The sequence below is a fragment of the Apus apus genome, chromosome 1 (genome assembly GCF_020740795.1).
Source record: "Apus apus isolate bApuApu2 chromosome 1, bApuApu2.pri.cur, whole genome shotgun sequence".
NCBI classification, from domain to species: domain Eukaryota; kingdom Metazoa; phylum Chordata; class Aves; order Apodiformes; family Apodidae; genus Apus; species Apus apus.
The window spans coordinates 99,554,072-99,575,017 of record NC_067282.1 but is presented as its reverse complement, the minus strand read 5'-3'; the positions used below and the strand labels follow the sequence as shown (position 1 = coordinate 99,575,017).

General features: G+C 39.2%; 1 protein-coding gene across 10 annotated transcripts in view; it reads right to left on the bottom strand.

The window, feature by feature from the left end:
- The window catches only part of SLC37A1 (solute carrier family 37 member 1), a 38,248-nt gene that overhangs the window by 9,370 nt on the left and 7,932 nt on the right, over positions 1-20,946 (bottom strand). For all 10 annotated transcript variants that reach the window (XM_051618811.1, XM_051618845.1, XM_051618885.1 and 7 more), the window contains 9 exons: positions 19,771-19,849; positions 18,787-18,922; positions 17,193-17,269; positions 15,212-15,378; positions 14,446-14,483; positions 9,473-9,556; positions 5,628-5,762; positions 2,629-2,719; positions 1,457-1,519 (listed from right to left, as the gene is read on the bottom strand). In XM_051618811.1, the coding sequence (XP_051474771.1) occupies positions 1,457-1,519; positions 2,629-2,719; positions 5,628-5,762; positions 9,473-9,556; positions 14,446-14,483; positions 15,212-15,378; positions 17,193-17,269; positions 18,787-18,922; positions 19,771-19,849 (870 nt within the window). The remainder of the gene's footprint in view (positions 1-1,456; positions 1,520-2,628; positions 2,720-5,627; positions 5,763-9,472; positions 9,557-14,445; positions 14,484-15,211; positions 15,379-17,192; positions 17,270-18,786; positions 18,923-19,770; positions 19,850-20,946) is intronic.

Sequence of the window (20,946 nt, the reverse complement as noted above, 5' to 3'; positions counted from 1 at the left end):
TCAGAAGATAATAGGAGCAGACAGTTGTTCCTCCTCATTTTTTATGCCAACCAAATATCCGAGATGACAAGGCAGGACAAATATGGAAGAAGTATTTAGAAATCGTTGTTCTGCTGCTTTTGAATGCAAAAAGTCTTTTCACCAGGTGCCACGTGGCTCCACTGCTGGAACCCTGGAATCCAGCCATGCCCACTACTCCCTGATCTCAACTCCTAACTCTAACATTGGCTCCTGAGCCCTCTATCCATTTGGCACTGCAACCAGGGGAAATGAGCTATGCTAGATCTTGGGGCAAATGAAATATTTGGTTTTCTCTTCAGGCAGCTACTCCAGGCTCTTTACTGTTCCCTACTTTTTGTATTTGCCAAGGGTTGTATACAGAGGTATTAATCAGAGCGTGTGGCAGGAGGGGACTGGAAGGCCTGAGGGAAAGAGCTGCCAAAATGATGCAAAGGGAGAAGGAAAGGAAGATTTCTGGATTCTCCATATTCATAAATATTGCTGGGCCTGCCTCTACCTTCCCAGCTGCCCATCTCCAAAGTGCTCATATCCTGCTTGAATTGAAATACAAATGCCAAAGGTCCAAGCAGCACATGGCACCTTGGTAAGATTGTATTCACAGTGGAAAAGGATGCTGCTGAAAGAAGTCACTCCCATCTCTTAGGTACAACTAACTCTGGCTTCCAGCTATCTGGGATGAAATACGAAATGGCAGAAGTCACATCCAGCACAAGACTGGAGCAGTAACTGCACCACACCTTGACACTTGCATTTTGAACTATCAGGGTTTACAGAGCTCTTAATCCAGTGAAACTTCTCCAGCATGAGTATCATTTTCCAACCGACTGATAAAGAGCCCATAACGGAACTAGGGAAAGTGGAGGTCACACAAGTCAGGTTGGAATCAAGATGATGATGCTTGTTTTATTGTGAGCTATACTGTCTGCAATGGCATAAAAAATTAACTATTCAGAGGTCACCTCACAAACTACAAAGGAATATTCTCATCCTTAGTATTATTACAAACTCTGAAGTTTATCACATACACTTATACGAGGCATCAAGAAAATAAACCAAAACACCTGTGGCCACTCACCTCTGTGCCCACAAAAAATACAAAACTGTACAAGCTGAGATAGTGTCGTTATGTTAAGAGCAGGAAGGTATTTTGACAGGTGGCGTGACCAAGACACACAAGCCAGAGCTGGTGAAGCTAAAAAATTCCATAGTATTGGGTTCTTAAAATCTGTACTGGAGACTATTGGCTCTGAGAGTTGTTCAATTTGAAGATACTTTGCTGTGTTTTCAACAGCCAGCCTAACTCTCAACTTAGTACCTTTACTGCCACTTTTCTTCAGTGGACATAAGGGATAAGGACTAATACATAAGCTGTGCATACCACAACTTTTCCTAAACTGGTCTGACCAAGTATGAAACATTAATATATAAAACTTACCAAAGATTCCACCCACATCAAACAGTGTAGAAAGGTCCCCAGCTCTTTTGGCATCAAGATGTTCTAGTGAGAAAAGAAAAATATTTGTCTCATTTCCAGACTACACAATGCAGAAATCTCAACACAGTCTTGTCATGCGAGGGGGAAAAGGCATCTTGTACATTAAATTAAGACTAGCAACCATACTTGGCACAACATGTACTGTGCAGTTTATGGGGACTATGAAGGGAAGAGGCAGCCATTTCCATAACTGCACTGTTTGCCAGAGGCAGTGAAGACCATTTTGCACAAACTCACACGTAGTTACCGATAAATGATGGGGTGAGATTTTCAGACGTACACGAGAAGGTTGGGCAACCCAGTCCTATCACGCTAACGGTGAAGTTTCAAAACAAGCTGAATTTCTAAACTCCTTTTTTATTTAATAAAAAAAAAAAAAAAATCTCTGAAATACCGTGTCAGTGGCCCTACAACAACCTCAACCGTAGCAGCACTGTGCTAAATAGCTTTAACCTTTCTATCAAAAACTCACTGATTGCAAGGTACTCAGTCCTGCAGGAGCACTGGTTACCTGGAGCCCACACACAACAAACAGCCTTTAACTATAGGATTTGCATCTCTGTGTTTTTATACAGTGTTCAACCTGCCTCTCTCTGCTGGTTGTTACTGCCATACTTGTCCCGCCCAGCTTTTTTATTAGCTGGGGGTTTAAAGGTCACATCATGGCTCACAAAGACATCAGTTTCTCTGGCTAGGGAGAACTCCATTCTCTGCACTCTACAGCCCAAAACAAAAAAAGCAGTACTGAATAGATAAAGAAGCTTTTTTTAGACGTTTTTATTTGTATATATTTTAATAAGGTATTTCTATAATGTAAAAACAATTTTAGAAAGCAAACCTTTTTGATTGATTCGCAAGAGCCAAAGACAACATTTAAACTCAAAATTACTGAGGATATGCCATATTCATTTTTTGTTCATTTGTTTTGAAAATGCCTTTTCAAATACTGAATTAATAAAACTGAGAAATATGTCAGTTGCAACTTATAATTTTCCTGCCACTGTAGCAAAGATAGACTACTTCAGAAGTAGTAATGTTTCTTATTTCTTTCAAGATCTTATTTCCAGACACTTTGTAGTCATAATTCTGTGTTTGCTTACTGTTGTACTTACCCACATTTGTGATATAGAGGGGAAGCCAGAAGAGGAAAGTATAGCTCACCAGCTTTGCAAACAGAAGACAAAGGGAGAACTCTATGACTCCCTGAGAGAATAAAGAAAATAGGAAATTAGTATATTGAAAGAGACTGCTATTTGCTTTCAAACACCATTATGAAAATTGTTTCTAAGAAGCATTTAGGCTTTTATTTTTCTCTCAGAAATTTCCAAGATGCACTCTTCCCCCGAGAGCACAAAGCTTACAATCAGAGCAGACTGTGGTATTTTACTCATATGCTTTCTCTACTCTTGAATTGTACTGAATTGACAAAAGAGAGAACACTAAAATAAACTGGAAGGATCTGACACTGTTTGGGACACCTGCATCACTTATTTTCTTCATGCAAAATTTTTTTATACAGCATGACAGCAGGTTTGGAGTGTATTCCCAAAATATTGGTGTATGTCCTTTAAATCTTTCCTTCACATGGGTCTACAATTATTATTTAACTCTTTACAAAAAGCCAGTTAACCAGTAATACACAGTTCAAATCAGTATGTGGTAAAAGCACATTACACACAGGGCATAATGACTATACAAAATACTAATTTGTTCCATCCTCTTTCCTGCCAGAGGAAAATAAAAATAAATGAGAATTACACTTACTGAATAGAGCTGCAACTATACTGCCAAATTAACCTATCTTCATTGCCATCACCATCTGATATAATTTTGTTTGAAACCAGATTTCTGAAATCCCTGGTACAGAGTACTGCAGTTATCTGCATGGACAACATACATACACACCTGGCTCTATTTCACATAGAATTGTGACCCTTTACAACAACAGTCAGGAAAAAAGCCAGAGAGCAACAGCGATTCCAGGTGGCAGCAGCAGCAATTTTTCTACCCATTACTTCCACTTTGCCATGGGAAACAGTTGAGGCAGAAGATGAGACTGAACAGGATGAGAAGATGAAGGAACACAGTGGTTGGGTGCTGGGGATTTCCTCTCCTTATCTTTACACCTGGTCCAAATCAATTTGCATCTAATTCTACTTTGAACAACCCACCAAAGCTACTAGGCGTCAAGCTGAGAGGACAATCAAGGATCATAGTTCCTCATTTAAAGGAAACTTCCTTTCCTTTCACCAGTAGTCCAAGCATTTGGGCTGTCTGAAACTTCTCAATGCAAGCCATACAAGACATTTTAAAATTAAAGCTTTTAAAGCCAGCTTTGAGCAGTGTAAAATGGAAGCCATGGAGGGAAGTTCTGACACAGAGAAGTGCTTAGAGACTCAACCTGCTATTCCACCCTTAATATCCACGTGTCATTAACTAAGACCAGTAAACTTTTAAAACAGACTTCAGAATAGAACAGCCAATTCCAGTTGAAAAGGATATATAATGATCATCTAGTCCAACTGCTTGACCAAAACTTAAAGCGTGTTATTAGGGGCGCTGTCCAAATGCCTCAAATGCTGACAGACTTGGGGCATCAACCACCTCTAGAGGGAGCTTGTTCCAGAGTTTGACCATCTCAGTAAAGAAATGCTTCCTAACGTCCAGTATAAAGCTCCCCTGGTACAACTCAGAACCGTTTCCACATGTCCTATCACTGGATAGATACCAAGGCAAAGAGTTCAGCACCTCCCTCTCCACTAATCCTCTTCAGGAAGCTGTAGAAAGCAACGAGGTCACCCCTCGGCTTCCTTTTCTCCAACCTAGACAAACCCAAAGTCCTCAGCCGCTCCTCAGAGGACATTCCTTCCAAACTTTTCACCAGCTTTGTTACCCTTCTCCAGATGCAGAGATCTTGACATCCTTCCTAAATGGTGGGACACAGAATGGCACACAGTACTATGCTAATGGTGCATTCAGCTCCTTTACCCAGGTCATTGATAAATATATGGAACAGAACTGGCTCTACAACTGATCCCTGAGGAACACTACTGGTGACTGGTCACCAGCCGTGTAGCCCCACTCTCTGCAACCCTTTGAGCTCTGCCATCCAGCCAGTTCTTCACCCAAGCACACCATGAACTCTCTCATCCTGCAGCTGGACAACTTTTCCAGAAGGATGCTGTGAGGGACAGTATCAAAAACCTTACTAAAATCCAGTGAAACTACAACCCCTGCCTTCCCTTCACCCACTAGACTGGCAACTTTACCATAGAAGGAGATCAAATTAGCTAAACAAGACTTTCCCTTTCTGATACCATGTTGACTGTGCCTGGTGACTGCATTATTCTTTAAATGCCTTTCCACAGTACTCGGTATAATCTTTTCCATAATTTTGCCAAGAAGTGAGGTTAAACTAACAGGCCTGCAGTTCCCTGGGCCTTTCCTCACACCCCCTCTGTAGACTGGAATAAGGTTGGCCAGCTTCCAGTCAGCAGGGACCTCCCAAGACACTTGGTAAGATGATTCAGAGGGGTCTTGCTGTAACATCTGCTAGCTCCTTCATTACTCTGGGATGATTCCCATCAGGCCCCATGGACTTGTGAACACTCAGCTGACACAGCTCGTCTCTTACAGTTTCAGCGTCCACAAATGGAAAGTCACTGTTCCCACACTCACAGTCCTCTGATTCAGTGGAGTGGGCAACCCAAGATCTATCAATATTATTAAAGACTCAGATAAAAAACCATGTTTTACATTACAGGCTGCTTTAGTGTTAGTCATAATCAGATGGAAAAAAACCCCAATGGTTTATATGGGAACTGGAGCCTAAATGCTTGTAGTTTCTAAGATGCAACCAATGAGCTTATGCCATCTGCTTACTGGGGAACAGAGTACTCCAGTATTGATTTTCACTCCACCTCCGAGAGGAGCCCACCTTGTCTTGTATACCAAAATCAGCTTTAGCCTATAGACACCTGAGTTGCCAATCAAAGCTTGTGATGCAAAGCTAATGACATTCTACCACTCCGCCTAGAACTTCATGGAAATATGAATTCCAAGGCAAAACTTAATTTCTAAAGAAACAGGCATGAATAGCACATGTACTCACAGGTATTCGCAAGGCTCCAAGGAAGCTGATAGCTGATGTCCCATGTCTGCCCTCCCCAGTGGCTGCAACAGTGCTGGAGTTCAGCAACACACTGCAGTTTTCACTGTCAGTGAGTAAATGCTGCATCTCTGGATCCTGCCAATTCCCACAGCAACAATATATGGAAAAAAAAAAGAACAATGCATTACAAGTCATACTAAGGACTGAAATAAGTCCAAAATTTTTTTTTTAATTATATATTTTATCACAGAAATTTGCAGCTTTTCAAAAGCTTCTTATTTGGATATACAGAGTATAAGTAGAGAGTACACACAGCATATTGGGTGAAATAAGCTTGGTTGTTCAAGTCTGAGTACAAGGAATCAAATTTCTCTTCTATTGTGGAACAATTCCAAGTTGCAAAAAACATGTATTAGAGTACAATTCAATAGAACAAAACCATATCCAGTCTTCCCTTAACTCACTATATAAATATGGTCTAATTAAAATTGACAATCTACACAGTACCACATTTCTGTATAAAAGCACATTATTATCTTCTCTCTGTACAAATATTAAGCCTATTTTTCAGATTCTGTAACATCATCTTACTCACCAATTTAAATATAGGTCATCTTTCCAATTGAATTATTCATACTGGGTGCTGTATGTTAAGCAATCACTTCTATTTTCTGTATCTGTTTCATTTGAGCATTGCAATCCACAAATTATAAAAATCAGGAGTTTACCAATATTACCTAAGTTGTGAATTCTGAGTTCTTTTCCAGCATTAGGAAGGATTTTACTCTAATAATTCCAGTGGCTGCTAAGAATACTTGTGAAATAAGTTATCACTTAACAAGGACAAGTAATTCCAGTCTATCATGAGTCATTCCAGACATCATGAGGATATCTTGTTATTTTTATCCATGCACCACACTGAAGTGAACTCTTGGAATAGAACTGGAAATTTACATCTTACAGCTGTACATAAAAAAAGAAATTTCAGGTATAAATACTCCTCAGTACTTCTTTTCCAACTCAGAAAAAGGACAGGATGTAGCTGTCTTCACTTTCACCTGCTCACTGAGAAGTTTACCCAGCTGTTTACTTTTATCAGCTCTGGATGTATTCTGCATACTGCTTTATTTCTCCCAATTCTTGTGCATTTGAATAAAGCCTTAGTGAAGAATTAAGTCTGGGTAAAACGGCAGATTATTCCACTTCTTGTAGTTATTACAAAGCTGACAACTTTCTGATTAATATTTGGTAAGCTGATGGAGGAAGAAAGAAAAAAACAATCAAGTGTTGAGCAAACTTAATTCTGCTGTTTTACAGTCGGTGATTCTAAAGAAATTCTGGTTTTAAAGAACATAATTTAGGAGAAGACACTAGGAAACTATCTGGTCATCTGAGTCCAGACACCTCCTATAATTTTAGAAGCCACCATGCAGCATCCAAAATGTTTACATAGGATTGATAGATAGGATGCAGGATTTACCTACACCCTGATGGATCATTAACTAGAAGACAGGAAAAGCATTTTGGGACCTCCGACATGGCACTGTAATGGCACATACGGCACATGGGTCACTCCGTCATCATCGTTAATATTGATTTTCTGCATTACTGGACCAACTTTAAAATCTGAACTACTTTAACAATAGCAACTCAAACCACAAGCTATAAACACTGAAAAAAAACCCAAACAAACAAACCAAAAGGGCTTATGCAGTGAAGCTCCCCACTGGATTCAATGGAAGATACAAGATACGTCTAGATAGTGTCTTAAACAAGTATCTTTTTGCACATAATTGTGCATAATTTGTGCATAATTTGCAGAGCAACCCTAACCAGGATTATGTGAGGTAGTGCTACTCATTTCTCAGACAGGTAGCTCCAAGCCTATTTAAGCAGGGAGGGTTAAATATTGAAGTGGAAGTGACCAAAGTCCAAATAACTTATTTAGCGACTCATGCTGGAAAATGTTATCAACAATATGGGACTTGTATACTGCACATAGCTAAATAATAAATAAAACCCGCAGTTTATGCTTGGCAGAGAGAACATTTTTCAGCCTTGCCAGCTTGTCATAGAGTGTGATTACACATATGGCAGACTTTTGATCTCTGAGGGAGGATTCATTATCCCTCAATTTTGTGCAATTTTTAAGGGCCAACTGATACAAAAGTGGTATTGAACACACAGAAGTATTCAGGTCATGCAGCCAAAACCACATTCTGTTTCCAATCATTGCATATCCTGAATATTTCCTTCCTTCTTACAGTAATTGTAGAGGTCATTGAAAAATCAGTAAAAACTGATATTCCACGGGGTTTGGAGGAGACCAGCTCATAAATCCAAAACATCTGTTGCTTTTACAGGCACAAAGCTCACTGTGACAATCAGCTCAGTATAACTGTAACACAACCACTGTAAAAAGGAAAAATGTTCAGCTATACTTTGACAGGAATACGATTATGTTTTGTCACTGGCAGAAAATAAGGGGGTGCCAAAGATTTTTTTTTTTTATTAATTTCTTTTTAAAGACTTGTTAGTATTCCATACTACAAATGTAAAACCCAGCTGGAAGGATGGATGGAGGAGGAAAAAGGGAAAAAAAAAAAAAGAACACTGACAGGATTGACAGCAACAGCAAGTGCCCTCATGCTTTGTTGTCCATGTTGAGCCGCTGTCCTGCTCACACGGGAACACCAGTCAGTAGCAGAGAGGGGTATACCCTCTTGCTCACTCGCTGTGCAGACCCTTTGCACATGCTGGCAGTAGAGGTAGAAACAGAGTTAGAAGTGAAATCTTTGTCTACTGTTTTGCTGACTATAGTTATGATCCTGCTCTGGCAGGGGGGTTGGACTAGATGATCTTTCGAGGTCCCTTCCAACCCCTAGGATTCTGTGATTCTGTGGTCTCTGACTTTATGACTTGTCTAAAGACACCTACTGATATCCATACAACTTCTCCCCTTATTTTCCAGCTGGTTGTGAAACAACATTGACAAGTGGCTTCTGGGCTGGAAACTGTTCTTGGGCAGCTCAAAATGAACATGAATAAACTGAATACAGAATGGGTTTAAGTTGGACAGATCAAAATTACGAGTAAAGTCTTTCCTTAGCAAAAATTTCAAAACTTTTTCATCAACATTGATTATTATACTCAGTGAATGCTGATTATTATTCTAAGGGAAAAGGATGAAAAGAACAGGAAGCTTCTATATTCCTGTAAAAGCCTGAAAGAAGTTAAAGAAAAAAGTTATCCTCTCAGGATGCAGTGTGCCAAGTGTACTGAATACAAATACAACACTGCTAATGGAAATTTTCAGTTAATGTCCCTCACAAGACAAAAAGTCTTTTTGCCCCCAAGTGGGGAAATTCAGAAGTAACTTCCCAGTGAGAATTACTAGCACTTAGAATTACAAGTTTTAAGCAGGATTCCTGTGAATAACTGCTCATGTTTAGAATTCTCTGTCTCCATGTATAACCTTGGAAGTACACACATCTGTTACATTAAAAAGGCAGAGAGGTGAGACTGCAAAGAGGGGATAAACATCGTATAAGTAGTTTTAAGATTTCAAATGGGATACTTCAAAAAATATTTTGCAGTACATTACTTTTGCTGCCTTTGTACAAAGGTTACAAATTAAGACCAAGTAAACATGCTTACTCAGCTCAGTTTGCAGTAATGCCTGTTTCCCTTGTCTGAAATTACATTTGGCTACGTGTGTGTGAAAAGGGAAGTAGATTTCAGCATTATAAAAGGAAGAACAAACTTTAACAATAGTAAATGTACTTTAAACATTCCATGTGAGCTTTAGGAAGTCTTCATACAATTAAAATAATGTTATATTTTACCTGGAGCTTGCTGGTTTCCTTAGCATTTAAGGTCGACATCTGGACTCTGAATCGAGATGCACCATTCAGGAAGGTTTTAGAAATCTAAAAAATAAAACCAAAGATAAAAAAAAACACCATACTTTTGTTGCTTGTTTTCTAAAGGATTACAGTAGTGAAAATAATTTCTCTACAACTAAAGTCTTTGTGCATTGCAACAAACATATGGAGCATCTTTAATTACTGTGAATTTTGGGTTTTTTTAAGTTCTTATGCAGACCTATGGCAATGTAAGTAAAATGCAATAAAAAATTCATTTGAAGCCTAACTTCATACTGTCTTTATACAGAAGCCACATACTGAATTCAGAGCACAGTCATACCATTCTTAACATTTTCAGCTGCTTTTTCCTCTGCAGAACTTTCATTGATGTTGCAAACTTCATTTTTCCTCAAATGCAGATGATCCTAGTAGTAGCTACAGAAGTTGATTTGTTTCTGGAAAACCTTGATTCTTTATTTCCTTATCCTTTTAAAGTTCACCACTTAAGTTTATGCTCACTCTGTTCTTCTAACACAGGAACAGACTGTGGTCTTGGGGGCAGGAGGGTTAATGGAGGGTCTGAGCACTTCCAGCCTGCTCAGTACAGAAACTGAGGCAACAAGGATGGACCTGCTTTTTATACTTATTTATTAACATGCATCAGTGTATTGGTTCATATCAAATTGCATTAATTGGAAAACACAGTTTTGAGATCTCTGGTCTAAAAAGATTTGCTAGGGAAATTAAGGTTTGTCTTCCAAATTAAATACACAGCTTTATAATAAGTGTGCAGTCAGGTAGGGACAACCTATTGCTAAGGCCACTAAGAGGCAGTGTACATTCCTCAGGGATGGGATGTTTGCTTAAGTGTCTAATCACACACTGAATGCCACATCAAAAAACCCAGAAAACCCACAAAAAAACCCCAAGCAAGCAAACAAACAAAAAACCTGCCTTAAATAAAACTCCTCAAAATCACCACCATAAATTTAAAAAACTCAAACATGTCCCTCCTCACTGAACATTTTAATTAAAAATAAATCACTAGGTATTTTTTTCCCAACAAAAATACAAGGACATGTATTGCAGTATTTTATAGACAAACTACTATGCATTAACCAAATCCTTCTAAGACAGCAAAAAAATTCTACGGGGCAAGGATGGCTGCTCAATGCAGAACTGAGGTGCAAGCAGCACTGGGCATGCATTCCCCAAAATAAACAAACACCACTCAAACCCCCCAGGGTCTAATAAAACAGATTTAAAATTTTATCTTACAGAAGATCAGGCACTTGTCAAGAAAGTGATTTAAAATAAATCTGTGGGGAAGAAAAAAAGCCCCTAAAATACTAAATTTTTTTTGAAAATACCATAGCAAGTAGATAATGAATATCAGGGTTTTTTCATACCAGCCCCTTGAGACATATGGGCAACAAATTGCACTGGAGTCTTTAGCTATGCTTTCCAGTAAAAGTGTATTTGAAACAAATAAGAAACCTTTACTTCCATAAAACTTAACAGCAAATTTTGTAAACATTATTTTCCTAGGTATTATAAACAGCAGCTGATATGTTCACAGGAACATTTCCGAACTTCATAAAAGCTAAGGTTAGAAGTGCCTCCTGTGAGACATCTCTAGGAGTCACTTTAAAATATTCTCTTACTTGACATATATTACCTTCAGAGAATTTAATGAAAAATAGAGTGCATTGTGAGCACAACTTAGCTCACAGTAACATATTAAAACCAGGAGTTTCACAAACCATTCAAAGTTTTCAGAAGCTTTATCAGGAGTACTCCATATGAGGGGGAAAAAAAAAATCCCTTAACTGGTAAAGAAGAGATACCACAGACTAGAAAAGTCACCTCTAGTTACTATTCATAAAAAAACCCAAACATTTAAAATGTAAAAAGCCATCAGTTTGAAACAACTGGAGGATGTGGGTAAATAAACAGCAATTATCCCTGCACAAGCTACCAGTGAAACTTGCAACTGGAAAGTGAAGTTCACATATACCTACACATGCAGACAGTGTTCATGTATCACACTTTTCCTAGTACAGGAAAAGATAAGTGGGATTTGCATTGGGACTTTCCTTCTGGCACCTTCCCTAATAGCCCCAATTTGCCCTCACACATGGGAAACCTTAAGACCTTCTTTGCCAATCTTCCCCTAGTATTCTTCCAAATAACTAGTTAAAAATGTGGCAGAACTGGTTGCCTCCTGCCTTTTGGGCCACAGCTACATGAGGCAAGAAAGGAATATTCTTCTCTGGAGCACCTCTGCTATGAAGACAGGCTGAGAGAGTTGGGGCTGTTCAGCCTGGAGAAGAGAAGGATCCAGGGAGACCTTACAGTGGCCTTCCAGTACCTGAACGGGCCTACAGGAAAGCTGGGGAGGGACTTTTCACAATAGTGATAGGACAGCGGGTAATGGTTTTAAGATTAAAGACTGCAGATTTAGATAAGATATAAGGAAGAAATTATTTAGTGTGAAGGTGATGAGACACTGGAACAGGTTACCCAGAAATGCTGTGGATGCCCCACCCCTGGAACTGTTCCAAGGCCAGGCTAGACAGGGTTTGGAACAATCTACTCTAGTGGAAGGTGTCCTTGCCCATGCACGGGTGTTGGAGCCAGATGATCTTCATGGTCCCTTCCAACCCAAACATTTAAAGGTTATGAGTTTTACTTCCACCATGGCACAAGGAAGTATACACTCAATGTTCAGCAACCCAAAGAAAGCTTAGACATTTTGCACAAAGAGACACACTTCACTCAAAGAGTAGTAGTCAATGGCTCAATGTCCATTATGGAGAACAGTGACGAGTGGTGCTCCTCAGGGACCAGTGTTGTTTAACATCTCGTGAGTGACACAGAGAGTGGCATTGAGTGCACTCTCAGCAAGTGTGCTGATGACACCAAAGTGTGTGGTGTGGCTAACACACTGGACGGAAGGAATGCCATCCAGAGGGACCTTGACAGGCTTGAGAGGTGGGCCCATGCCATCTTATGAAGTTCAACAAGGTCCTGCACCTGGATTGGGGCAATCCCTTGCACGGATACAGACTGGGAAGAGAATGGATTGAGAACAGCCTTGAGGAGAAGGATGTGGGGGTGCTGATTAATGAAAAACTCAACATGAGCTGGCAATGTGCACTCGCAGCCCAGAAAGCCAGCTGTGTCCTGGACTGCATCAAAAGAAGCATGGCCAGAAGTTAAAGGGAGGTTATTCTGCCCCTCTGCTCTGCACTCATGAGGCCCCACCTGGAGTACTGTGTTCAGTTTTGGAGCCCTCAACACAGAAAGGACACAGAGCTCTCAAAGCAAGTCCAGAGGAGGGCCATGAACATGATCAGAGGGCAGAGCACCTCTCCTATGAAGACAAGGCTGAGAGAGTTGGGGCTGTTCAGCCAGGAGAAGAGAAGGATCCAGGGAGACCTTACAGTGGCCTTCCAGTACCTGAAAGGGCCTACAGGAAAGCTGGGGAGGGACTTTTTACCAGAGTGGGTAGTGATAGGACGAGGGATAATGTTTTTAAGCTAGAAGAGGGTAGATTCAGGTTAGACATTAGGAAGAAATTCTTTACTGTGAGGACGGTGACATTGGAACAGGTTGCGCAGGGAGGTTGTGAATGCCCCTCCCTGGAAGTGTTCAAGGCCAGGCTGGACAGGGCTTTGAGCAATGTGGTCTAGTGGAAGGTGCCCATTCTGGGAGGTTGGAATGATGATCTTAAAGGTCCCTTCCAACCCAAACCATTCTAGGATATGATTCTATGATCCTGCTTCAACAATACCTTTAGCAGGTAATCTCTGGTGCTGGCTTTTCCAACTCGTGTCAAAAGAGCTGCATTTTCCCTCATGATCCAGGCAGTATGCATTCTGCAGTTTGTGTGTGTAAGCGTATTTACAGGTTAGAGAACTTCCCTTCCTTGCCAAAATGTAAGCCCTTGAAGCATTAGCTGTCATACTATAGTGAGATCCAATGCCTCAACACCAGTAAAACATATGATCAATGCATTCTAAAAACTCACTATATTTTTAAAAGCATTGATGTATAAACAGTATCTCCATCCTTGAGGATTTCAAAATTTTACAGGGAAGCCCTAAGCTTTTTGATCCTAGTTCAGACCTACTACACACAGAGGGTTGGATACAATATCCAGAGATCCTGTCCCTTCCAACCCAAATTACTCTGTGATGTCAGAAAAATGAAAGCATTGATTTCTCATGTCCATTACCACTAAGCACAGAGTATTTCGCTCATCTTTTCACAGCTCTTCATTAATGTCAGTTCTGGTTAAATAAAGGCCATATTTTATCATGACTAAAACTCACTGTCACAAACAGACTGTATGCTCCAACCTCTTCACCTCAGCTTCAGATCCACACCTTGCTTCCTCTTTTCCCTAGCCGTATGCTCCTATTGTCCTTCCCTCTATCTAACCTTCCATCCCCAAGCCCACAGATGCATGGTTCACTGATACTATAGCAACAGAAGGGCTGTTTGCTTTTTCTTCTACAATGCCTAATTCAGGGTTCTCAAACATTATATGGTTGGTAGCTACTTCATTATGCCATAACTAAGCAAGGAAGACAAGAGCAGGGGACAGGTCAAAATGCTTTGAAGGTGGCCAGGATGATTGGAAGAAGAAAAAAAAAAACACACCCAAATATAAATCAACAACTTTCACTTGGTTTAGTGTAACAAGATCATCTGTTCCAAAACTTGAGTTAAAGCAAATCGATTCACTTCTTGATTCACATTGCTTTGACATAAAGTAAGCTACAAGTTTACCAGTGAAACACAGAAGATCAATCATTCCCTAAAGTATAGGGTCAGTTGCAACACCCTGGCACAAAAGGGTGTGCAGATTATCTGCTTTCCAGAACTATCATAACAAACATGTGCATTAGGAGGCAAAAAACAAAAAAGAAAAAGCATTCACTTACACTGGATGGTTTGCAGGAACAACTTACATCTTTAGGATCTGAAATAAAATACAACACATTGTTAATAATGAAAACAAGCATAATGAGTATCTCTTAAAACACTCTTAGTGTAATTTACTAACAATAAACCAACAATACGGAAACCACAGATACAGTCCTGGTAGAAAAGTGCAACTGTAACTCTATGGAAAAAGAAAAGGGTGCTCCATGGTACCCCTCCCATCCTATGACCACATTAAGTGCTATTCTGGCAGTCCAGCCGATTACAGCATTCTAGTTATATCTGCTGAGATAGGACATTTACAGTAAAATCAGCATTTATACTTGTGTGTTTCTGAGTCTACGTAAGGACAAAATGGGGACACTCCTTCTACTTTAAAAGTGACAAAACGTGCTCTATCAGCTGATGTCTGTATTTCATAGCATTGCATACAATGGCATGGGTTGAACGACAGCACAGAACATACACTGCAGCCAGGTGGGATATTCTGCTAAGATACACTTGAACAATTTATAAAGACAGGGAAGTAATGACAGGGCAGTGCACTGAATTCTGAAGTGTTACTCTCTCATGTATGCCAGAGTCTGAGCATATAAACTCTTTAGATATCCATAGGCTCTTCTCCATCTAGTGTTCTAGGAAGAAGTTCTTAAAGTATTGGCATAGCTTGGGGAATATACATTACACTGGGTCATTTAGCTTAAATAGCTGGTGTTCTTCACCCGTAATGAGCCCTCCATGATTCTATCCAATTAAACCACTTACGTTCAATAAGAAACAGGAAACAAACAATCCCCATCACAGCAATGATCACACCAGGCACCACGAAGGAGAGACCCCAGCATGCAGACACCCAATAAGCAGCAATTAAGGATCCCAAGATATTTCCCACTGAAGTGTGTGAATTCCAGATTCCCATAATCAAACCTCTCCTGCATTAGAAAAAAAACCACAACACAACACAACCACTTATTATTATTTCAACAATACCCATTACTATTTGAGAAAAGTGTATAAAAGTAACTGTTCATCTGGGGTGTTAGTGAAATATTTGGAATTTTGCTGTTCTTTAACTGACTGCTTCTTTATGCTACAGTCTTTCACCTGGTAACTTGAATGCACCGAAGTAATAATAGAAATGTTCTAAATACTCCTCTGTTTATGACAGAACTCATTCTACATTTGATGGCATTTGAAGGCACCACTAGGGCTTGCATATTTCTGGATAGAATTTCTTTGATAAAAACAAGTATGCAGATGTTGCATAGCATTTGCACACTAAGTCCAATGCTTTTAGGAACAAAAGACCTCCTGCAAACACATTGCACTGATAATCTGATGCTTTCAGGATATGCTTACCATGCAGAAAAGTATCTGTTCAGGATAGGTAGAGCAAACTCAGTATTTTCTCATCACATTCTCAACATGCTAGGCATTAGTAGAAGATAACACCTGCACAAGCTCGGCTAACAAACACATCAAACTGCTGTCTGTCTGCAAATCCCAGATTAGAGCTGTTGTAGAATAGCTCCAGCTGAGCTAATGTAAACCACAAAAATCCTACTGTTAGCAGGCATTTTTTTCCCTTTTAAGTCAGGGGAAAACTGTCTTGCCCTCAGCAGACGTTTACCTGGAGGAACATAATTTGAACTAAACCAAATCTTTTCCTTTGGCTGAAGACAAGACTTAAGAGGTCTGCTCGTATTTCACAAATTTGTAGCAAAATGAAAAAAAAAAAAAAGAACCAGCCCACTGACATTCAGACCAGAGCCCTATCCACCAGTCCACTATGCAGCTTCCTAAAAGTAAAGGCAGTTGCTTTTGCACACAGCAAAATCTGAATAAGTGTATTTGTTTTGCATAGACTTAGCACTTTTGTTCAGTATTGTATGATGGTTTTAATTTTCTGCATTTTTGTAATGTTGGCCAAAAAGACTGCAGGGACTATGGAAAACATAGTCTACATCTTCCTAACTACCTCATGATTTTATACAGAAAGCATATACTTAATTTTCATAGAGTCCTTCTCTTGAACCAATTGACAATAATGTTCATTCAATGGTATGTATCTACAATGGATGGCACTATAGTAGCATTACTTTATGCTACATGCATCAAACATTATCAGAGCCAATGGATTTAGCATGCAGGTATTGTAACATTTATGTAAAACTCCTGTACAGTGTGACAAAATAAAGATTATGAGTGATCTCTATGCAGGATTAAGGGGAAAAAATATTTAAAGAGAGTGACAAGAAGGTTAAAAAAGTCATATGTATTTTCTTTTTAAAATACATTTTCAGGTTTCTGCATGTTAGAAAAGAAGACATGAGACAAAAAGATACTTTTAGAGTTATACCTTGACAACTAGTTTGAAACACAAATGAAAACATGGGAAATTCCACGTTAAAATGGCATAATAACAGTCTTTATTAAAAGTGATTTTAGATTGTTAATCTTTGCAAGAATTATTTTTAATTCAATTATGAAATATGTCATTTGAAAAAGAAAACATCAGACTAAAGGGCTACCAGAGAAGGCTGTTATGGCACAAGAGATAATATTTCAAACCGATATAAACTAAGCAGTGTAACAAAGGAAACTTTTCTCAAAGATCTACCTAACTGCTTGTTTCATCCCAAAAGAAACCCCACTGAACCAAAAAAAGGTATTTAAATTTACTATAATGTGACAGCCCAGAATGTACTGATTTGTACTTCCAGACTTTGGGTTACATATTATTTACCTTCCTTTTCCAAACCAGTTGCCAATACATGTAACGACACTCGGCCAGCCAGTAGTTTGCACCAAACCATTAGCTATCTGAAAGCATATAAAAATAATAATAAACAAACATACCCTACAGTACGTCAGGTTCCTACACAACTCCTGCCGAGTGCTGCATTGGGAAAAGGAAGCCTACACAAATGCCTTGAATTTAGAAATTTAGTGATGGGTTTGAAAAACATTCTTTTCCAAGAATAAACAAGTTACAATGTTTTGCAGAGATTCTTCTCTTCTTAAATTATTTTGTAATTTAAACCACAAAAGAATTGTAATTCAATCATGTGCTTACCAAAAATCACATTGCACTGAACTGAACAGAGAAATTAATCCCCATGCTCAAACAGCAACATGATACTTATTCCAATTTGAACATCCAGCAAAGCATGTTTGCAATGAAAGAGGAAGAAAAGTAAAACTCTAGGGAAGACTCGGTAACTTTGCACATTAATTTTAAAATGCTTAACACACACCTGTAAATAAACCTGAGAGGAGAAACTTCACTTCCTGTATTTAGGCTGAAGAAAACTATTTCAGCCTCCATGTTGCACAGATCATAACCCTTTGTTATCTCAACTCCTAAAAAACTTCCTATCTAGAATTACAGATTAACACAAAGATCACAATACAATTCACATGTACAATAAGCATTTGAACATGCAACAAAACAACCTCACTCTAGCCAACTAAATCCAATGAGGTTGGTGGTGTGAGACCACCCTTGCTATTATAGGATTTGCTGACCCCCTCAGGCAGTGGAGCATTGGTAGAGATAATTAGCTTAACCCTAAAAGGAGCCAGCTCCTGTCTTGGAAACCACATAAGCCAAGAGTGCCAGGGCAGTGATATGGTTAAATGGATGACTTGGTGAAAGGGTTAAAAAGGCTTGTGGTAGCCAAGTTAGTATCGCTGCACAATGCCATGCAAACGTGCCAGTGGTGAAAATGCTACTGCAATAACATAAAGAAAGCAGCCGTGCAAGGTGCAGACCTGTCCAAACTGACTCAGAAGTGCTAACCATATCCTGGCCCTGACCTAAATTCCATTTTAGGTCAATGGGAAATATTCTTGTGATGCCTGATTACATTTACAAGTGCTCTGAAAAATCCCACACAATGAATTTTGTTACAGGAGCTGTCTGTTCTCAGCCACATCAACGTGGGAGACTGTTCATCATTAGCAGGATAATGTAATTTTTCTGCAGAGAAAGCCAGGATGCATCACTCGGGTCTTGGCAGACTGACAAAAGTAAATACAGTTGTTTTAAAACTCGCCCACATTTAAGCTTCCAAATATATGATCACTGATTTTACACAGATTGAAACACTTTAACTTGTTTTCAAAGACTTCTTTCACTAAAAAAACCCAAACATTTTTCAAAAATAGACCCTGGGGTTATCCATTGCCATTTCTGCCTGTCATCAACAACTATGTATGCCAGCATTTACATCCTCCTATCGAACCACTAATCACGGTTTGCAACTGAAAAAAAGCCCAGTACAACACTAAACAGCACCATGGAAACTTGAAGAGTATCTAGGTAACATTATGCCTACCTGAGCCATTATGTAAAACCACAGATTGTGTACATTATAGAAATAACCCAATCCAAACATTGCAGTGAAGAGTCCGCTAGCAAGCATCCCGACTGTCAGATAGTACCGGATAGGGAGCCGCTCTCCTATAATTCCACTTGGAATGTAGAAGGAAATAAAAAGAAAGGCAATAATTAAAAATGAGATCATGCCCCAAGCCTTCATAGAGAAAGGATATTTGGTATTGTTCAATTTGGGTTGAGGAGAAACTTCACTGGGAACTGCTGTTTCCCTTCACAGCAGCAAATGAACAATTTTAAGCATTTGACAGAAAAAACAAACAAACATTAAATGTTTGCTAATTGCCAAGTGCTGACATCTGCACAACCATATTTAAGGAGATACTCACCTGGAACACACTGGAATTCATTTACTTACAGAGTCATTTTCCAGACGACCCATAAGGTGGGATGTGTCAGCAACCATTTAAAGTGAAGACTCGTCTCCCTTACTAATGATTCCAGAACCTTACGAAGGTTCTGGTTTTAGTCAATAAAAAGAAGCATCTCCAAACAACAGCTAATAATCCACATTTTAAGATGGGATCAATATTACTTTTTAGGAGGTGCCTGCTTCTGTCCTGACTAGAAAGAGAAAGGACAATCAGTTTAGTCCACATGGACATGCTGGAGACTGACAAAGTTTGAGGACACCTATTCCAGCATATATTCCTTCCTACTCCATATGAAGGAAAGACAGGCTAGACTGCAAGTCAGAAAGCATTCCTGCACAAGGCAGGATGGGTGCAGGTAAGAAGCTTTCTATATACTAACACATAAGATACCACTGGGGACTCAGGATGACGTGGTGTTTTTTTTTCCTCAGCAAGCAAGTTCTCACTCTTTTCACCAGAAACTTTAGTGAAGGGACAATATCTCAGAAGCAGCAGAGCCTCATAACTTAACAGTAAGTGATAACGTAGGTTTCCAAGAAAGAGAGGTTTACCTTAAATACATTCCAACTGCATATGCACACAGAAATGAATAATCCAGCGCTCCCAGTAACTGTTTGTAGTTGTTCTTATCTAAGAATAATTTTCAAAGCAAATCATCAGTTTACATGTAACGAGAACTTCCCAGCCATTTTTACATATTAGAAGAAAAATGCTAGTGAAAATGTACTGACACTTAATTTTCAATAGGCACTTCTAGACTTAAGCATACATTTTGCAAAACATTTTATTTACCAAAAACAATCCCTTCTACAACTGACACTTTTGCCTGTAATATATTTGGAAAATATTGGTAGGCCTATTCTTAATTCCCCCTTCATTTAAACCAGCATTTTAGAAGAGAAGAAACATCAGTTATTAACAAGCTGCCCTTTTCTTATAGGTCACTAGACAAAAGAAAAAACAAACTTGTAACAGTTTTATTAAAAGTGGAAAGATGTGTTGCAAATGTGTGAGTGCCTAACAGTCAAAATGGCTAAAAAAAATCCATCATCACATAGACTTTTAAGGGAGCAGCTTAATTTTTGTTTTAAATGGTTGAAGCCTTTTGCATTTAATTTTCCAACTACTCACAAGACACAGAGATGGAAATCTTGCTTAAAAAAACCAACACAACAAAACCAAAAATGTTCTGCTCTGTACAGCAAATGACTAATCACAAATAAATGCGATTTGCAGGCAGGATGGAGGGAGCAGGAGGGACTCCACCCAGATAGAAATGCAAAGTCTAGTCTTCAAAGATATGCGCTCATACGAAGAAAGATAGTTTGTGTATTTTGCAAGAAGCCAAAATTCCCACTGACTATGAGAATGAAGTCACAGTTATTGAAACATTCCTTCTTTGAGTGTTAGTCCCAGTTTTCCAGCTACATTGCCGGAAAAACAAGAGCTGAAAGGACAAGTCTAGAGTGCCATCAAAAAGGGGTAGCTTTGCAATAAACTGTGTGTTCATGGAAAAAGGAGGACACCAGAGCTCAGAAGTCTCCATTAAGAAAGCTAACAAGTGTCTTAGATAAGCACATTCAGTCTCCCCTTGGTCCAGGGACAAGAAATATCAACCAAGTTTAACTACACCACCATACACTCGGAAACTTGTGGGATTAAATAATTTCAGTAGACTGCTTACTTTGCAGAGGGCAGTTAATACATCTTGTCCACAAAAACCCAGA